Genomic DNA, 19,799 nt, shown 5'->3' on the forward strand with positions numbered 1-19,799 from the left:
CAGAGGTACCGCCCCCGATGGAAAATGCCGCCGAGTCACGTCAAGCTAGACCCCCCCCGCCCCCCAGAACTTCTTCCAAGCTGACACTGGCTAAAGCTAAAGGCTATATTTCATTTGATTGAACTTGTATTGTTTGACATCCGTTTCATTTACATTCCACTTATTATTCCTGTCGCTAGCCTTATTAATCCGCTGCTTGGGCTGGCGGGGAAGCTGGAACCTATCCCAGGCTCGGCTGTATTTGACATGAGTTTGGGAAGGGAAAAGGAGGCGGGAGTGGGAGGTGTGTATGAATATCACATCTTCCCAGGAGCGGCAGTGTGCCTGCCTGCTTCACATCCCATCTGACTAACCTCCTGTCTTCTGTCAGGTAAGATGCTGAAACCTTTTTTAGTCTTTTTTTAGTCTTTGAGATACTTGAGTAATAATGGAGGCCGCTGGCCACCTTAGTAGCGATGGAAGGTTTGCACATTCCAGTACGCAGTCATAGAAATAGTCTTACTGCCTAAGAGGTCTTTGGTCAACGTTTTGCTGTCCGCTCTTCTCCGTTGCCACGCTCACGCTGCCAACTCAACATATTAGCAAGGTTTCTCAGCACGATGCATGTCAGCATGTTAGGAACACGCTAGCAACTTTTCGCACGGAGACCAAGAAGCAAGAAAGCGACTTGTCCTGCTCTTTTGGCAAAAGCCGCGCCTCTGACTTTTATTGCCCTATTTATAGTCTGCGTTGTAGTCATTTAAAAGATAAACACATTTTCCACAAAGCAAAGCTCCGACAAACAGGACGCACCACTCGGATATTTAATCCATGTCAGTGATGTGACAGGTGGAGGTTCTTCTTCTGAGTACTGTACGCGGTGTTTAAAGTAACGCACAAGGTACTTGATGTTGTTTAAAGAGTCACATCCTTCCAGCCAGCACATCAAGATTGATGAGCAGCGTGTTTAGATTTCCCAGAATTCCTCACTCTGGATTGTCTCCTGCTGACATTGACCTCCGAGGTCACTTCTCGGTCATGTGCATTTTGACATGCACTGTTCTACGTTTAACCACTGGGGGCGCTATTGGGTCTAACGGGTACAGTACTGTATACTGCATTACTGTATACTGTACGAGTATATAAGTCTATTGAGAGTACGGTAGATATAATTCAACATAAAGCAAAGATAAGAACTATGAAAATTCATAATAATGTGACTTACATTCTACAGTTTTCCTATGTTGTTTCCGTCATTTGTCATGATGATGAAGGTACCGAATGGATCTCCCGCTCCATTTGGACTCAGACACCCCCGTGACCTCTGACCCTGCCAACTGCAGCGGGTGGGGGGCGCCCTACCTGCACAAGGTAGCTCACCTGGACATGCAGCTGTACCGCGACTTCTACGCCGTGTGGGTCTCCCTCATGGTGAGGCCACGCAGGAAACCCTGAAAAGTGCGTACCTTGCGTAACGATGTGACCTCACAGGCGTGCAACAGCGTGATGCTCGTGCTGGGCGTGCTCCTCAACAGCCTGGCTCTGTACATCTTCTGCGGCCGCCCCCGCTCGCAGTCGGCGTCGGTGGTCTACACGGTGAATTTAGCCGTGGCCGACCTGCTGGTGGCGCTGTCGCTGCCCGCTCGCATCGCCCTGTACCACAGCGGCGGACGGTGCGAGGCCTGCGCTTACGTGCACGCCTTCAGCTACTTTGTCAACATGTACTGCAGCATCCTCCTCCTCACCAGGTGGGTGGCACCTCGCTCCATCTCTCCGTCCATCCTTCTTCACGCTCGTCTCCCGGCAGCATCTGCATTGACCGCTACCTGGCTGTGGTGCACGCCTCCAGCACGCGCCATCCGTGGCGGAGCGCAGGTGCGGCCAGGTGCGTCAGTGTGGTCGTCTGGACTCTAGCGGTGGTGGTCACCTACTCTTTCCAGGTCAGTGCACACACACACACACACACACACAATAAATTACAAGAAATGTTAACCCTGTTACAGACCATTGCACTAGAGCTGAGCACCTCCTGCGCCCTCCTTCCTGCCCTCTTGTACCTCACCATCCTGGAGTTCCTCCTCCCGCTGCTGGCCGTGGTGGGCTTCACCCTGCGTGTGGCCTGCTTCCTCTCATCCGGCGGGGGTTTGATGGCCCACCAGCACAGACGAGGGAGGAGGGTGCGCGCCGTCAGGCTGCTGACCGCCGTCCTCCTCATCTTCACCGTCTGCTTCACGCCCTTCCACGTCCGCCAGGTGCTGGTGTACTCCGGCGTCCACACGGGAGCGGGGGGTCGCCCCGGCACGGGTGACGTGCTGGCTTACCACGTCACCGTGACGCTGAGCAGCCTGAACAGCTGCCTGGATCCGGTGGTTTACTGCCTGGTGACGGACAGCTTCAAGAGGGTGTGGAGAACCCGCAGGAGAGGAGGGGAGGCGGGGCTCAACAAGAGCACCGGCGCTGCGTTGGCGATAGCTCACAGGGTGGCCACGCTCACGCTGACCACAGCACCCACGTCTGCCGCCGTCATGGAGCAGAAACATGGACACCAGTGATGGAAGGAGAAGATCATCCTGATCAAACACTTCCGAGCAGGGGCACCGCACTGGGGGATCTATTTGAAGACGTCCAAGTCGTGTCTTTTGGTGAAAGCCAGTGGTTTCATGTGATTTCTGAGTTGATTTCAAATGTATGAATGGTTTCATAGTTGGTCATGAATACGTTAAAAATGTACAGTAAAAATGGTTAAAAACATATGGCCAAAACATTAAAAGTGAGACATCTTCAAAAAGAATTGTTTCAGTGACAGCAAGAGTGAGTGCTCCTCTCGCTATTAGACAATCTTTCACGTGTTTCCTCTCTCAGTGAAGCAAATATCCACCAGGGTCACCAACCTTTGGGGAACTGAGAGTTACTTCTTGGGTCCTGAATGCTAAGGCTAAAGGCTACCAGTTTGATACACACTTCTCAAATAATTAATAATTCCCAATTTGACTTTAACTATATATTATTGTGAATAATTAATGATATTCGTCTCCTGTAATGCAATGCCTATAAAGCTAGCAGTTAGCAACATAACATCTACGCTATAAGCAGTACACTAAACACACTGAAATAGCATTCTAACAATAGCATGAATTAGTGGCAATGGCTAACTTAGCTCAGCAGTTAGCATCCTAACATCTCAGCTATAAGCAGTACACCAAACACACTGAAATAGCATTCTAACAATAGCATGAATTAGTGGCGATAGCTAACTTAGCTCAGCAGTTAGCATCATAACATCTCAGCTATAAGCAGTACACCAAACACACTGAAATAGCATTCTAACAATAGCATGAATTAGTGGCAATGGCTAACTTAGCTCAGCAGTTAGCATCCTAACATCTCAGCTATAAGCAGTACACCAAACACACTGAAATAGCATTCTAACAATAGCATGAATTAGTGGCAATGGCTAACTTAGCTCAGCAGTTAGCATCCTAACATCTCAGCTATAAGCAGTACACCAAACACACTGAAATAGCATTCTAACAATAGCATGAATTAGTGGCGATAGCTAACTTAGCTCAGCAGTTAGCATCATAACATCTCAGCTATAAGCAGTACACCAAACACACTGAAATAGCATTCTAACAATAGCATGAATTAGTGGCAATGGCTAACTTAGCTCAGCAGTTTAGCAACATAACATCTCAGCTATAAGCAGTACACCAAACACACTGAAATAGCATGCTAACAATAGCCGTGCCTGAAGTATTTGTTATTTATTTGAGGGACAGACAAGAGAGACAAAATGACGCATACCTCTAGGCCAGGGGTGTCCAAACTTTTTCAACCGAGGGTCACATGCTAAAAAAAACTGTTGGCCACTTTGATATTTTCATGTTTTTAAATTAAAAAAATAAGAAATGTCAGCTTTTTCACTTTATATGTTGCCTTTTGTGTCTTTTGCTGAGTTTTGCCCCCAGAAATGCTTTTCCTACAGCATACAGAATAAAAAATGAACTCTTCAATAGCATTTAATGTAATCAGAACCCCCCCCCCCCAAAAAAAATACTCGTATTATGAAATTACCTTGAAGCTCTTGTGGTATTATATATTGCCAGACCCAAACGTTTAAGACAAATTAAGTTAAAAAAATAAGAAAATACTAACTTTTCATAACACAACATAAGACAAAACCAATTAGACAAGGCCAATTGACAAGCTAGCGCTACAGCTAGCTAACGAAGCAAACTACAACACGCGGCATTAAGACAAAAATCGTTAATTACGTAAGTGTGAACCGACGTTAAATACTACCAACCATCATATTTTAAAAGATACGTTATTTCAGCAGTTTACAATCTATTGTCCAAGCCTCAATGAGCGGTTCTGCAGTTGCTACTAAACGGCTAGCATAAGGAGAGCTATGCATAGGAATCCTGCGATTGGTGGAACGTTTGCCTAAGCCCCGCCTTTTATAGTATTGTCCAATCACACTGTGGTGTTTTCTTCCGGGGTTCAGCGACCAGCAAAGACGCGTTGCAGTGGTGTGGGACTTTTCTACGGTAAAATAAAAAGATTAACGTTTCAAATGTTATTCGGGTAGCCTGAATGTTATTCAGTCATACAGAAAGTGTACAGCAGCAGCAGCAGCAGCAGCACTAAATAGAGGGTGTTCGATCATCAGACTGCTGTCTTTGATGCTAACTTTAGCTGCTGGTGTGGCTAACAACAATGCGCACCACTCGTGTGCAGGGCTAAACGCTGTTATTTTTTCGCGCATAAATAGAATCAATTATGAGGTTAGATATCTGAGTAGTTGATTGAGATCGTATCCACTAAACTTGCTGTCGTTGTCCACTCATTTGAATACAGCAGTAAGTTTACATCGTCTTCATTTGGGTGAGATTTAGGTTATTTACTGTGTTTGTTGACAGAAAGTGCTGGAAATGGAGGCGAACGGAAGTCACTCTCTAAGTGGAAAAGCAGCTGTAACTGAAGCTAACCTGAGTAAGTACAAAGACGTGGATATTCCACTACAGAAATGACCTTGGCCTAATCAGCCAATGTTTGTGATTTTCAGGAGACGAGTATTACTGGAAGCTGACAGCAGACTTCATTGGTCCTCAGTCGGGGGAAGGATTGGATCTCGATAAAGAAGTTTGCAAAAATAGAATATTAATTCAAGTCGGGCTGATGAAGGAGGACAATAACTTCCCATGGATTGCCGTGATTGATTGGCTGAAGAGGATCTTCCCAGCTCACCGGTCAGCTGACTTCCGGCAGCTAATTGAAAGAGGCAGTTCAGCGAACTTGAGTTTGGAAGGTGAGGCCAGGCTGACATTTCTGGAATCGTACGTCAACTTTAACTTTGTCGGCCCCATATGCGACAGCATCGGAGTGGAACGGGAACATCTTTTGAAAATGAAAGACTTTTCCCAACAGGCCAAATCTATCCAAGTGACGAACGGCTTGATTCTGGAGTTGAGCAACTTTGTGACGAGGGAGAGGATTTCGCCCATCAACTTGGTCACTTGGCTTAGAAACTTCAACCCAGAATTTTGTAAAGATGGGAAAATTGTGAAAGCGTATAAAGTCCTGAAGAGTAAGATCAAAAAGCTAAAAATGTCCTACGTTAATACAGAAACGAGAAGCCACAGGAAGAATACCACCATGGAAAATCTTCTCCAAAGTCCATTTGAACTGGTGAAGTCGAGAAGCAGCACCTTTGAATTGATGGCAAAGAAACGCATGAAAAGAGACCCGCATTTTGACAAAGTCGCCGTCAAGGAGGAATCTGAAGACTATGAAATTCCTCTTGGTGAGGAGTCCGTGAAGATGGCTTCAGTCCAATTTGTCAGGAAAGTCGCGCCTCATTGTGATGCAAGCGAGGATGGCATGGACGTGTCCGACAGCAGAGGGGACTCTGAAGACGAAGAGTCGCCGTCACTGCTCGACGTGGCGCTGCTGTCTGTTCAGAAGCTGTCCAGTGTGTGTCGCGGCCAAACGGAAGACTGCAAAGGCATTTCATTGGAGCTGCTGAAAAACCAGTACACGCTGACATGCAAGGAGCATCCAGTCATGGAAGACTTTGAGAAAGCGCTCAACGCGGTCAGCGAGAATGTCGCCCTGGCCCCCCCGCTGCTGTTTTTGTACCACAACGCCCATTTCCTGGTGGATTTGCACAGCACCGTGGAGCGGCACGTCATGGCATTTGAGGACGAGATCACTCGCTCGACGGGGCAGAAACTGGGCCGCGACACCAACCCGCTCTTCAAGAACATGGTCAACTTGTCTGAGAGCGCCACGTCTCGCTACATCCACATGGCTCATGACCTCCTGAACCCCGACAGCGCAGACAAGCCCAACTACAGGAAGCACTGGGTGGCGTTCTGCCAGGAGAAGAGCAACCCATCCAGGATCGGCAGGTCGTCGGCAGGTCGCTTCAGCAGCTACTTTGAGGTAGCAGCCGGCCTCACTCACCATCACAAGGAGGTGGGAATCTTCTTCCTGGACATGCTGTCACTCAACAACGACAAATGCCCAAATGTCATTCTGGAGAGCGCCGCCGCAGACGCCAGCGATTCTGTCATCCAGAGCATCGTGTGTGCTCTCGCCATTGTCTACTGCAAAATCGTCGGCCCTTACCTTCAGCTCCTGACTAGCGCGGGAGAGTACTGCCTCTTCAGCCAGTACCTGCTTTGCCTCTACCAAAAGTTCCTGGATTGGTCCAAAGAGCCGTCCACTCTGCTGGAACCCGACCATGTCGCCAATGTTTTTCTGCAATTCCCTGAGCAAGAAAAAACCTTCTCCGGCGTCTATCAGTTCTGCGGCGAGTGGCAAACTAACAGGGACCTCATTCGGGTTTTCTTAAAGAGGGTCATAAAGGTGATTGCCGGCGTCACCGAGGAGCACCTGAAGCTCTTCCTGCCGGGTGGTACTTATGCCAACGTCCCTTCGACTGATGTAAACCGGAAGCTGGTGTTCTGCAAGTTCTCCACTCTGGTTGCCGAGTATCCCTTCAGCAACCTGAAAGGCCACCGCAAAGACTCGCCGCACAAGCAGACGTCATCGTCGTCGGACAGCTCGGCGGATGACAACTTGAGCTCAGCCGAGTCAGACAACTCTTTCTGCTGGCAAGCGAGGAAGCAAGTCGACCGTAGGGAAAAGCCTGGAAAAGTCCAAGTAAGACGCGCTTCCAATAAGGAAGTCTACCCAGAGAACATGGATCTGGAATACATCACCGCCAACGTTCAGTCGAACGGCGGGCCATGCAGGTCCCAGCAGGACGTGGACAAGATGCTGCTGCGCTTGAATGACAAATCCAAACTGGTGAAGCGGGAAGCCATCCGTTGCGAGATCGTCTATCAGAGAGAGGTCCTCAACAACACGGACCCCAACTTGAGGCGCGTGTTTCGCAACAGCACCGACATGATACTCAAGCTGAAGCTGGCGCTCCCTCGCATCAAGCCGGGATACTCTCTTGTTTGGGCCCCGATAAAGTCCAAAATGCCTAAGCCTGTGCAGCAGAACATGCAAGGCGCTGCCGCTAGCGTTCCAAGTGAAAGCAGCCAGCCCGACTTGAATGGCATCTAATACAGTGTGAGCCGTAAATAATCAGATCATGTTATCTCTACGAGTGTTTCTTTAGTGACTATAAACCTTTGTACATGCATTTTCATTTTTTAAAAAGCCAATAATTCCCTTATCTTTATTTTTGTACCCATTATGTGTTTATGCTTTTGATATGGCACACTTTCCTGACATGTATGTTTCATTTTATAATGCATGTGTAAATGATTTGATCATGTGACGGCTATCTCCCGACAACTGAATAATTATGAGAGCTAGAAAGACCATTAAATCAATTCTGTATATCTATTCATTCATTTTCTATTGCTTATCCTCACGAGGGTCGTGGTGCTGCTGGAGCCTATCCCAGCTGTCTTCGGGCAAAAGGCGTGGTACACCCTGGACTGGTGGCCAGCCAATCACAGGGCGCATATAGACAAACAACCATTCCCCCCCACATTCATACCTATGGACAATTTGGAGTGGCCAATTAACCTAGCATGTTTTTGGAATGGGGGAGGAAACCGGAGTACCCGGAGAAAAGCCACACATGCACGGGGAGAACATGCAAACTCCACACAGAGATGGTCATGGGTGGAATCGAACTCATTGGCCTGCGCGCTAACCACTCGGGCGTTTCTGTATATATTCTTTTATTTTTGCATATTTTTGTCTGTTTGGTTTGAGCCTCATAACACATCTGTTGAGAGTATTTAAGCAAAGCAAGTCAATATTTTGCTGGTAGAACTCCAAGGTCAACACTTCTGAAACAGAAGCCAAGTCATGAGTTCATGCTTATAAAAGCATTTAGTGGGAGAGGCAAGCATTTTTGGTTCACTGTGCCAAATGTTAATGCATTGTATTGAGAGGAGACAGAATAAGGGGAAAACGTCTTTTACACAGTAAGGCAAAAAGGTGTTGAGAAAAATGTCAAATTCAGTTGACGTCATGTGTCAGATGAACGATGTTTGTGACTTTTAAGATGAATGAGGTTTATTGTCTAAATGCCGCCCTCCTTAGTTGTCATCTTTTATAAAACGAACGTACACATCTTAGCTAACTGTTGCTCTCCGATGGTGATGCCTTCACGGCTGCCTTGAAACGGTAACACCTATTTTTCATGTCACGTTGAGCACGATTACAATATAATATGTACATATGTAATGTATACTTCCAAATCAAATAACAGAAGTAAAATTAGCCTGATTGCAGAAGCGAAAGGAACAGCGACGACATAATTTGTATTTCGCATATTACGAAGAGTACGTGAACGCACCTCAAGGGGCGGGAACTCCAGTCAAGTGTCCACCATTGTTAATATTCCATCTAGTGTGGAGGGGCAAAAGTTCATCCGCGGTTGTCTAAAAAAAGTGTCCCCGTACACTTATTTCCGTCTTCTTTCTGTCCGGGTCTGCGGCGTCATGTCGGCAAGCTGGTGGAGCAGCGCGGCGGTGACCCACTGCCTCATGGCTCTCTTCGCTATGGGGTCCTGGATTTCCGTCAACAGTTTGTGGGTCGAGCTCCCAGTGATCGTTGGAGATATGCCCGAAGGTCAGTGGGGTCCTCTTCTTGTTTGTCCTTCGACCCTCCAGCTTTGCTTTTGTCACCTAAACGTATTGTTTAATTCTCAGTAAACATCGCTAGTTTCACCGGATCATGCTAAGCTAGCATAGTAGCTAGCTTGAGGGGCACACTAACCTCAATATTGGCATTCTCTTGAACAATATATATTTAAATTATGACAATTTAATGAGTGAAGTGTAGCGGCAACTTTTATTTTACAACAACTTTCAGATGTACAATAATACAGTATAATAATACAATAACACAGTATAATAATACAGTTAGTGTCCTACTAATAAACAGCATCTAATATGTTTTTCCCCTCTGAATTAAATTTAGCGAGCTTTAGCTATCTTGTGCAAACTCCCACCTCAAAGCGTACACTGTATATGCAAGTTGTAAGCTCTAGAAATTCCAATATCTCGTAGTATCAAGATTTCTGCTTCTTCCTGTTCCGCAGGTTGGAACTTACCCGCCTACCTGTCAGTGCTGATAGCCTTCGGGAACCTGGGTCCAATTGCCGTAACCATCACCCATCACTGCGCCCCAGGCCGTCTAAACGAGCGCCTGGTCATCCACTCCATCCAGGCGTTGGCGGTGGTGGCGTCCGCCCTGCTGGCCATCTTCTGGGCACACAAGGTGGTGGTGGCCGGGGAGGAGAGGTCCGTGCCCTTCCTCATTTTCACCTTTGTGCTGTCTCTTGTCTGCTGCACGTCCAACGTCACCTTTTTGCCCTTCATGTTCCGCTACCCGCCGCAGTACATTCGGACCTTCTTCATCGGGCAGGGCTTGAGCGCCCTGTTCCCGTGCGTGGTGGCCCTGGGGCAGGGCGTCGGCAAGCTGGAGTGTCAGAGTGTCAACGGCACCACGGAGCCGCATTATCTCAAAGAGCGTTTCCCGGCGCAGAACTTCTTCTGGTTCTTGTTTGTCATGCTGTGCGTTTCAGCTTTGAGTTTTCTGGCGTTGACGCGGCGGTTGGTGGATGTGTCGCAACAGGACGCTCCTCCCCCTTGTCCTGACGCTGTGTCCACTCCGGTTAAGAGTGTGGACGAGACCCACCCCTTGAGCAACGGAGGATCACAGGTGTCCGAGGAGCACGTGCAGCTGCAGGAGCCAGCGCCCGCGCGGACATTTTGGACAATGCACAACATCTACTTGCTGGCGTTGCTCGCCATCTCCAACGCTCTCACCAACGGCATCCTGCCGTCCGTCCAGAGCTACACCTGCTTGCCGTATGGCACCATGACCTTTCACCTCTCTGTGGTTCTGGGGAACATTGCCAACCCTCTGGCCTGCTTCATCGCCATGTTTGTGATCCTGAGGTAAAACACTGAGCAGTCACAGGCTCACTGTTCAAAGTGTGGCTGCGATCTAAGGTTTGGTCTTTGCTTTGTCTTCCAGGTCCTCAGCAGGGCTGGGTTGCTTGTCTTTGGCTGGTGTAGTCTTTGCTGCCTACCTCATGGCTTTGGCGGTCAGCAGTCCGTGTCCTCCACTAATGAACGCTGCTGGGAGTGCGTTAGTGGTGAGTAGTCTTCCGAAATGCATCTGATCTGGCGGCACCTGGTGTTCAAGTGGCGTATAACAGTCGCTCGTGTCATGTTGTATTCAGGACTCTATGATCACATTCAACATTCATGGATTCTTTTTTTTCACAACATTATCTGCCTAAATGCCTACCTCACTCTTGGTGCAACCAAAGATAACACATTGTTTTCGATGGACAGTATTGTGAAAATAATTTAGGCAGCCTTATTAAGAGGTCTGATTTCAGAGTTTTCCAGGCAAGTATAAACAGAAAGCAGCAGACAACAGCTTGTTCTATTTTGGCCATTTAGATAATGTTTTCATTGTACCATTGTAGGTTTTCATACAGTATGTAGCATGTACAATGCCATATTACAGTAGCTTTATGCACAAACAAAGGGTAATTGCAAGATCTAGGCTAGAATAAGAAAATCCAGATTTCGGCTCTGGGAGTGAGAGGAAAGAGGCAAAACACACAATTGAAGCTGTGGCGGTACCATATATTATAATGTGCAACAAACGTAGAACAATACAAACGAGAGGGACAGAAGAAAAGGGACGGCTGCAAAGCCTCCTACCAGCCTGACCACAGCAGGTGGATGCCAGCTCTCCTCAGGTAAGAATCCGGGCTTCAAGCTTTAGGCGGGTTGCCTTCATGCAGAGTTGCTAGCTCACCATCTAAACCTGGCCTATATAAAATAGGACCAGCATAAATTCATCAATGTGCACACACAAGCATTCTAATCACTCCATATATACATACATATATATTGAAGTTACTTCTTATATATATATATATATATATATATATATACATACATACATATATAATACAAGTCGTATCATAACTTCAATATTGTACAATAAATATTTGCCATATGATATTATTCATTGTAATAATCAAAAGTAGCCTTAATCTTGCAGTGTACAGTGTATAGCAGACAAAGTTTAGCAGCAATCACCTTAAAGTGCGTTAAGTTCCTCAGTTAAATGGTAGCAACTATTCCACAAAAGATGTCTTACAATGCCTCAGACCACAATAAGTTCGAGATAATTCCATGGAACATTGAGAGAACAGGCTGATATCAAAAAGCTACTAATAAAACGCTGCTAATGCTGTTAGCAAGGAGATGTCAAACAAACACTCATCAACTCCATAGTTCTAATCAACCACTGCTCCTTTCAATGCAGCGTGGCGCCGATGGACGGTCCCTATACTATATACTATACTCCGACCACGCATGTATTATTATGTTGACACTTTTACACTGTAAATTGCAACGACGACAACTTTGACAAACCTGCAACAACTCTTCCCATGCGTGTCCATCACCGCTTCCGGTGTGTAATCACTTCCGGACTATATACATGGCTCTGATTGGTGGCGCGCCGTCACGTGGCCTAGTGACGTAGCACAGCCCAAACATGGTTTAGGCATGGTAAATGTAATTAATATTTCTATTACCACTATTACTATAACAACAGCCATAAAAATAAAAGTTAGTTTTCCGTCTGGGTTACAAGTAAGTAAGACATGTATATTTTAGTACATGTGCTGATTTACATCACGTGATTTAATACAGTATTTACAAGCTGTTACTCAATGGAACGTGTGTGTTCCCTCCAGGTGCTCTCCTGGATCATCTTCACAGGCCTCTTCTCCTACCTGAAGGTGGTGATTGGCACGTTGCTGCACGAGGTGGGTCACGCCGCCCTGTTGTGGTGTGGCATCTCCATCCAGGCCGGCTCCCTGGTGGGCGCGCTCACCATGTTCCCGCTGGTCAACATCTACAATGTCTTCAAAAGCTCACAGGACTGCAAGAACATGTGCTCTTAACGAGATAAGAACTTTCATTTTCTATACGACACACACAGACAGATCCCACAGGAGCATCAGCTGTTTATTGATGCATGTTCCACGGCGTCTTGGCCTCAGGAGCCCCAAACTGGACCGCTTGTCTGATAATGGCAGCATTGTGTTCCTTCACACTGACCGAGGGGCTGCAACGTGCAGTAAAACACGAGAATGAACCTGGGCCGACGAGGTTGCTCACAGGGGGGCCATGTGACATTATTTACTCAGGGACATAGCGCTACAAGCTGCACTTATTAATTCATACATTCATTCATAAATAATACATTTGCCGCACATTTTACAGAAGAAATTGCCTTAACTTGAAGGAAACTTGCTTGCTAACATTATTAATAATTTGTCAACGCTGGTCTATTGTTTGCCTTAGATTACGTGATGTATGTCACGTCAGATGACTAATACTATAGATGTGCTTTTTTCACCTTTGTATTTATTTCAATGAATAAGGCATTTGGGTAGCATTTTTATATATTGAATAATAATGATACTTCATTTAAAGGGGACCTATTATACATATTGTTCGGCCCCTTGTATTGAGTTGCGGACTATAGAGCAGCTACACACGACAACCCGCACAGAAAGCATTCTAGATCTTCCAGAATCTGCACCTACTCCAGCTGCATTTCCTTGGATTTCCAATAAGGTCTGTTTTTCATTTATTCCTCCCATGTCTACCGGCACAGGCACTCTTCTGTGATTGGTCACATTCCCAAAGACTTCCCGACTACTGCCAAACCCCACTTTCTAATTTTGTCGGAATAGGAGTTGATAAAAATGAATAAACCCCTTGGAGCGCTACTTGAATGTGGTTACTGGTAGTTTTTTGCGGGACTACCTGTGTTTAAAGAACTGGGGCAGACCACTGACTTGGGGTGGGAAAAGGCTAGTAGCGACAAAAATACAACTTACCTAATAAGTGTCCACACTGTGCAGACTGCGGCTGTACCTAATGAAGTGACTAATGGCTGTGTGTTAAGTTTAAAGGTCCTATACTCTCCATAAGACAAAAAAGAAAAAAAAAAGCTTAAGGCACAATACAACATGTGATGCCCCTCAAAGCCTCACACAGTGGGGGTCTGTTTTTAAGGATAGAGACAACGTAATGACTGAGACTAGCACGTGTCACGGCTGCCTGAGTGTGCACGTTCACACGCCCACTATCGGCAAGGAGGGTCTAATCCTGGACTTTGGGCTGCGGTCGCTCGCCACAGAACTCCAAAGACTCCATCCGAGAGCATGTGAGTATTCCTGGATGCCAGGTCTTACAAATGTGTCATTCATTGATGCTCAAATGATGATCGGGAATGCCATGAATGCTACCCTGGGATTTTCCATCACCTTTTCCTGGAGCAAATGCTGGCAATGTTTTGCTAATATGATTGAATATTGCATAAACGTCTTGATGGTTTAAGGGTTGCTCGTGCTTCTCGGAGAACGTTGGTGTATTGGTGCTCACGGTGCCGTGGAGTGAAATAGACTTTGTGGAGGAGGTTGTCCGGAGTCCTGCTGATGAAGTCTGCAGGGAGGCAGGAATGTCCGAAGTCCACCGTGGCCGAGTTTGATCCCCTCAGTCCTGTAAAGCCTTTCTTGGTCAACAAACAAGCCACTCAGTCGGATGTTTTCCCAAATGACGTAACGGCGCCACATGAGGTCTTTGCTGCTTTCGTTCATGTGCAGCCTGGTGTTTTTCACCTAAAAATGTCACATGACCAGAACTGGAGAAAGAAATATTAACCATCTACAAAAGTTAGCACCAAAATGCTTCTGCATGGTAACTCATTAATCCCTCACGCTCTTTTGTTTTGTGTTGTTTTCTATCCACGGATGCACAGTGGAATTGCACAGTAGATCAGACAATAGTAGCAACTTTGTGGGTGCAGATTTTGAGCGGAGGGGAGCTCCTGGTGCAGATGGATTGGGGAGAACTTACCTCTATTGCAGCAACGACAAAAGTAGACAAGGGACAAGAGATGTTTTGTTCTTGTGGCCGACTCTACTGCCCCTCGTGGATCCTGCTTGTTGGGGAAGATACATCAAACCCTCCGTAAGAGAGGTTCACCAGGTCTGCTCTCAACTTGAAGAGCATGGGACATGAGGATGGACCTTGGAAGGCAACGACAGATTCCCGGGGAGATTGTCGAAACATCACTGCAGATCACGCCAGACCTGGTATTGTGGTCAGTCGCTCACAAGACTGTCCTGTTGGTGGAGCTCACCGTGCCATGGGAGGAGAACTCTGAGGGAGAACTCAGAAGCAGTCCAGGATCTGAACCAGCATCAGAGTGCAGGGAAGCAGGATGGAAAGCCATGACTTGGCCCTGTTGAGGTTCGGTGTAGGAGCTTTGTTGGAGCCTGAACTGCTCGCCTCCTCCGTGATGTGGAGTGGAAAGGAGTGGTGCATCGGAAAGCCATCAAAGAACCGTCTGAGGAGTTAGAGAAAGGCAAGGAAACAGGAGTTAGATAACACGTAGGGCATCAGACGGGGGCGGTCGAGAGAGATCTCTACCATCGCTCCGCCACCAGGAGATATACTGGGGTTAAAGGACCTCGGTTGCTATGGTTACTTGATGGGCATTGGTGGCCATCAGCCAGGACAGGGTACCTAAGGGAGACACAGATGATCCGTAGCAGAGCCAGGGAAGCCACACAGTTTTCCAAGCGTTCCACTGTTGATGGTACCTGCTTACGTACCTGAGATAAGACTTTGGTTCTCCATCAGTATCCTTTGCCGAAAGTTGAAACTGTGACCCTTGTTCCTTCAGAAAGAAACCTCCATCATGTCCGTCCTCACCCACCTGCTGGCGTGCCTGTTCGGCATGGGCTCCTGGGTGTCCATCAACGGCCTGTGGGTGGAGCTGCCCCTCATTGTCCCTCACATTCCAGAGGGCTGGTACCTTCCGTCCTACCTTTCGGTTCTCATCCAGATGGCCAACGTGGGTCCGCTATTGGTCACTCTGATGCACCGCTTCCGTCCGGAAGCCCTCAACGAGGCGGCCGTCATCTACGTCATCATCGCCCTGGGCACCGTGGCCAGCCTCCTGCTGGGGTTCTTCTGGAAGGAAACGGTGGTAGTGGCGGGCGCTCCTCACAGTGTTCCTCTGCTGGTGCTCACCTTCTTCCTCGCCACCGTCGACTGCACCTCCTCCGTCACCTTCCTGCCCTTCATGATGCGACTCCAGCCTCAGTACCTCACCACCTACTACATCGGCGAGGGCGTGAGCGGCCTGCTGCCCGCTCTGGTCGCACTCGTCCAGGGTGTGGGCGTGGTCCATTGCATCAACGGTACTCAGCTTCTGAACCAGACCCTCAACGCCACCGGCTCCTTTCCCACGCTTGAACTCCAGGCTGAGCACCAACCTGCCAACTTCTCAGCTGAGGTGTTCTTCTTCTTCCTGAGCTCCATGATGCTGGTGTGCCTGCTGGCCTTCGTCCTGCTGAACCATCACCCGGCGGTGGCGAGGGAGACACCCAAGGGCCAGTACACCAACGGGGTGAAGGAGAAGAAGTGGGTGGAGAAGAGGCCCATGATGGACCCCTACGCACCCTCAAGCCAGAAGTGCGGCAGCAGTTTCGGCACCGGGACCTACAGCAGGGTCCAGGTGGTCTACATCTTTGTGATTCTGGCGTGGACCAACGCTCTCACCAACGTGGTGCTGCCCTCGGTGCAGTCGTACTCCTGCCTGCCGTACGGGAACAACGTCTACCATTTGTCCGCCGCTTTGGCGGCCGTGTCCAACCCTCTGGCCTGCTTCATCGCCGTGTTCTTCCAGAGAAGGTTGGTGAGCACACAGTCCAGACGGACTCTTGGACTCTCAGATGCTGACGTACTGTAAACCTTGTCACCAGGTCCTTGTGGCTGATGGGGGCCTTCACCTTACTCGGCAGCGGTGTGGGGGCTTTTATAGTCAGCATGGCCGCCCTGAGTCCGTGTCCCCTGCTGGTGAACAACATCTCAGGTGGCGTCATCATGGTGAGTGGATGAACATCAGTAGACCCGACACCAGATGGCAGACTAAACCTTCCCCCGTCCGCAGGTGCTGGCGTGGATAGTCTTCATCCTTACGCTCTCCTACGTCAAGGTCATAATCGGCATGATCCTGCGCGACGAAGGTCACAGCGCCCTCGTGTGGTGTGGCGCCGTGGTGCAGCTGGGATCGCTGCTGGGGGCGGTGACCATGTTCCCCCTGGTGAGCGTCTACGGCCTGTTCGCTTCGGGCGACCCGTGCAACACCGCATGTCCCTGAAGGAGGCGGGCTAGCTGCTGATGCTAACATTGCTAACATGACCATTAGAATGTACACGTGCACCAAGAGGTTACAAATATTGCTATGAAGGACTTATTGGTCCATATTAGTGGCATCTTTCGTTTATGCCATATGTAAATATCAAAATATTCTAGTTGCATTACTCAAGCGTTTTTATTTACATGTTGTCTTTTTTATTATGATTTACTTCTCCATTTCTAACAATAGGGAACCATGTCGGAATTATACACAATAAATTCATCTTTAGTGAAAATTATTATAATTATTAGTTTTGGAAATCTATGCTGTCATGTGTTCCTCCTACCAGTTAGCATCTTCATATTCATGTACAGTATAGTCCAGTCCAGATCTAGAATATATAGTACACACATACTGCATACGTAGTGTATACCTTGTCATCTCATGGGAACATCTCAGCTACCAAAGGTGCTCGTCAAGCTAATACAATCTGCTCAATGCTAAACATCGTATGCGTATAATTACAGTTGTCCCTTGCTATAGCGTGCTTCCATTATCGCTCGTATTATTATCTCGTATTATTATCGTAACGAGGCTAAACATATTCAAATGTAAGTGATGGGTAGTACTGGGGGGTCACTGGGCTGCGGCCATGACACAAACATTGACACATTAGCTTCCGTGACATTACCTTAACACTGCCATTCAATGTTAGCCTCCCATTCTGTGTGGAAGTGGTATGCTTTTGGCTTCCAGTTCGATCCCACCCTCGGCCATCTCTGTGTGGAGTTTGCATGTGCTCCCCGTGCATGCGTGGGTTTTCTCCGGGTACCCCCCCACATCCCAAAAACATGCTAGGTTAATTAGCCACTCCAAATTGTCCATAGGTATGAATGTGAGTGTGAATGGTTGTTTGTCTATATGTGCCCTGGGATTGGCTGGCCACCAGTCCAGGGTAGACCCCGCCTCTCCCCCGAAGACAGCTGGGATAGGCTCCAGCATCCCTGCGACCCTCATGAGGATAAGCGGTTGAAATAATAAATATTTCATGTCTACGGGGCCCTAAAAATGGTTAAAAAACATTTTTAGAAAGTCCTAAATCGGTTTTCATAAATATTCAATTTCTGACCACTGAACCGTGGAAAGGAATTGAACACAGCGGGTGTTGACCATGATAAACGAGGGACAACTGTGAAGGGCGGCGTACTGCTTTGCATGAAAGGCTGCTAGTCCTTGCAGGCCCATAAGAGGCTGCATAAGCACAAGTTTCCAGTAGTGAAACCGTTGAGCGGGTGTTTGTAGATCTAATCTGGAGCTGGAAGCGCAGACAGGAAGTTCACTTGAGGTGGGTGGACAGGTAGAGGGCGGGGTGGACGATGCTGGCCAGAGACAGCAGGCCGATGCTGAAGGTCTTGATGAGGCAGATGTCCAGGTTTTGGTCATTGCTGAAGTGAGTGAGGACGCTGACCGGGATGTAGCAGAGCGCGGCCACGGTGCTGGTCGCTCGCACGGTGACGAGGGCGCGCCTCTTGGAGGGGTGCAGCGTCGCCTGGCCCGGTCCGGCCTTCTGCAGGGTCAGGGCGATCCTGGCGCTGCACCGCTGCACCACCACTAACATGAGGACCATCAGGCTGAAGGGGAAGATCTTCTGGACGACCCTGTTGAAGGTGGCGGACCACCCCCGCCCCAAGGTGACGAAGAGGGCGGAGGGCAGGGAGGTGAGCCACGCCACGGCGGCGCTCACCTCCCTGCAGCGGTACCGCCGGAGGTGGCGGAAGGAGTTGGGGTGCACCACGGCCACGTAGCGCTCCACGCAGACCAGGCACAGGAACATGGGCCCGCCCGTTTGCGCGTAGACCATCAGGAAGCGGAGCACGGCCTTCTGCGCCTGCGGCCACGCCACCATGACGCCCAGGTGCACGGCGGACATGACGTACTGGCAGTTGTGGAAGAGCGCCAGGTTCAGGTTGAGCACGTCCACGTGGGCGCGCCTCGCCGTCAGGATCAACCACAGCAGGCACGCCACCAGCGGCTGACCCGTCAGCACCGTCACCGCGTCCAACACGCCCAGCCACACCATCCGAGACGTCTGGAGGTCACAGGTCACGTTGCTGATGGACGGCATCGCCTCCTCTGCACCTGAAACGCTACACGGAGGAGAGCGCTCCTGTCATGTGAAGGATCTTTGGCAAGGCAGCAGGTACTTAAAAACATAGAGGATCTTTGACTAGTGCTTTTGGAGAAAATCTTTAAACGGCAGAGTGCTCCTGTCATATTATGGATCTTTGACTAGCAATTTTGCAGTAACTCCTTTGACGAGGTCCTTGAAAAACAGCAGAGCGCTCCTCTTATTTGAGGATCTTTGACTTGAGGACTTATGCAATCAGTCCCTTAAAAGCCACACACTACTCCTGTAACGTATAGAGAATCTCTGACCAGCAGCAGGGTTCCTCTGTCACGTAGAGGATCTTTGACAAGGCAGCGGTCCTTAAAAAGAGAAGGAAGCTCTTACTGTAGAGGATCTTTGACAAGCATTTTTCGAACAACCCTTAAAAGCAGCGGAGAAGCAAAGTGTTTCTGTTATATACACGATCTTTGTATCTCAGGCAGGAGGTACTCGAAAATAGAAAAGTACTCCTGTCATTTAGAGGATCATTGACAAGTTGTTTTTTTAAATAGATCCTTAAACAGCAGAGCTCTCCTGTCATATTTAGCATCTTTGACCGGAATTTCTGTAGCAGATTGCTAGAAACAGCTTGCAGGTCCTTTTATAGTGTTTATAGTTCTTTACAAATACTTCGTTTCAGTATAAAGGTACACGCAGAGCCTAGCCACAGTAAACAGTAAACAGTAAAGTATACATTATACATGATCGGTATATTATTGTGACTTTTTGTTCCATGGGTGGGTGATGTCTTACCGGCTGTTTCCGCAGCTGCAGCAGATGAGCGAGATGACAAAATGGCTCCTGATTTCCCTAAAGTGGCCAAAACAGGTGCGAGGCAGCCGAGCACAAAACAAAACAACTTCAGAGATTTTCATAAGGTTGGCGATGGCGGTCAGACTGCTAGGCCCACGTT

General features: G+C 48.2%; 4 protein-coding genes and 1 long non-coding RNA gene across 8 annotated transcripts; 4 read left to right on the plus strand and 1 right to left on the minus strand.

The window, feature by feature from the left end:
• The first annotated feature begins 1,038 nt into the window (after positions 1 to 1,038).
• LOC131102425 (G-protein coupled receptor 20-like) lies at positions 1,039 to 2,748 on the plus strand. The gene is made up of 4 exons (XM_058048094.2): positions 1,039 to 1,410; positions 1,471 to 1,727; positions 1,787 to 1,919; positions 1,983 to 2,748. Exons 1-4 carry the CDS (start codon positions 1,261 to 1,263, stop codon positions 2,529 to 2,531), a joined length of 1,089 nt encoding a protein of 362 aa, XP_057904077.2. The 5' UTR covers positions 1,039 to 1,260; the 3' UTR covers positions 2,532 to 2,748.
• Positions 2,749 to 4,382: 1,634 nt separating this feature from the next.
• On the plus strand, positions 4,383 to 8,030 carry LOC131102418 (uncharacterized). 4 transcript variants are annotated; one of them, XM_058048082.2, is made up of 3 exons: positions 4,383 to 4,529; positions 4,902 to 4,974; positions 5,048 to 8,030. In XM_058048082.2, exons 2-3 carry the CDS (start codon positions 4,914 to 4,916, stop codon positions 7,558 to 7,560), a joined length of 2,574 nt encoding a protein of 857 aa, XP_057904065.2. In that variant the 5' UTR covers positions 4,383 to 4,529; positions 4,902 to 4,913; the 3' UTR covers positions 7,561 to 8,030. The 4 variants fall into 4 exon arrangements, with proteins under 4 accessions (XP_057904065.2, XP_057904066.2, XP_057904063.2 ...); XM_058048083.2 differs by having other exon boundaries at positions 4,474 to 4,529; positions 4,906 to 4,974; XM_058048080.2 differs by lacking the exon at positions 4,383 to 4,529 and adding an exon at positions 4,623 to 4,841.
• Positions 8,031 to 8,535: 505 nt separating this feature from the next.
• Positions 8,536 to 11,956, minus strand: LOC144899506 (uncharacterized). Its single transcript, XR_013627644.1, has 3 exons — positions 11,925 to 11,956; positions 9,580 to 11,312; positions 8,536 to 9,143 (listed from the first exon to the last, which is right to left on the minus strand). It is a non-coding gene; the product is annotated as an uncharacterized LOC144899506 (long non-coding RNA).
• slc52a2 (solute carrier family 52 member 2) lies at positions 8,859 to 13,294 on the plus strand. The gene is made up of 4 exons (XM_058048091.2): positions 8,859 to 9,087; positions 9,560 to 10,421; positions 10,501 to 10,621; positions 12,251 to 13,294. Exons 1-4 carry the CDS (start codon positions 8,958 to 8,960, stop codon positions 12,458 to 12,460), a joined length of 1,323 nt encoding a protein of 440 aa, XP_057904074.2. The 5' UTR covers positions 8,859 to 8,957; the 3' UTR covers positions 12,461 to 13,294.
• A 16-nt stretch (positions 13,295 to 13,310) lies between these two features.
• Positions 13,311 to 16,999, plus strand: slc52a3-2a (solute carrier family 52 member 3-2a). The gene is made up of 4 exons (XM_058048090.2): positions 13,311 to 13,734; positions 15,259 to 16,271; positions 16,343 to 16,466; positions 16,531 to 16,999. The coding sequence occupies exons 2-4, from the start codon at positions 15,274 to 15,276 to the stop codon at positions 16,738 to 16,740; spliced, it is 1,332 nt and encodes a 443-aa protein (XP_057904073.2). The 5' UTR covers positions 13,311 to 13,734; positions 15,259 to 15,273; the 3' UTR covers positions 16,741 to 16,999.
• The last annotated feature ends 2,800 nt before the right edge of the window (positions 17,000 to 19,799 follow it).

The sequence above is a fragment of the Doryrhamphus excisus genome, linkage group LG7 (genome assembly GCF_037039965.1).
Source record: "Doryrhamphus excisus strain RoL-2023G ecotype Guam linkage group LG7, RoL_Dexc_Guam_v1.1, whole genome shotgun sequence".
In the NCBI taxonomy this organism is placed as follows: Eukaryota; Metazoa; Chordata; class Actinopteri; order Syngnathiformes; family Syngnathidae; genus Doryrhamphus; species Doryrhamphus excisus.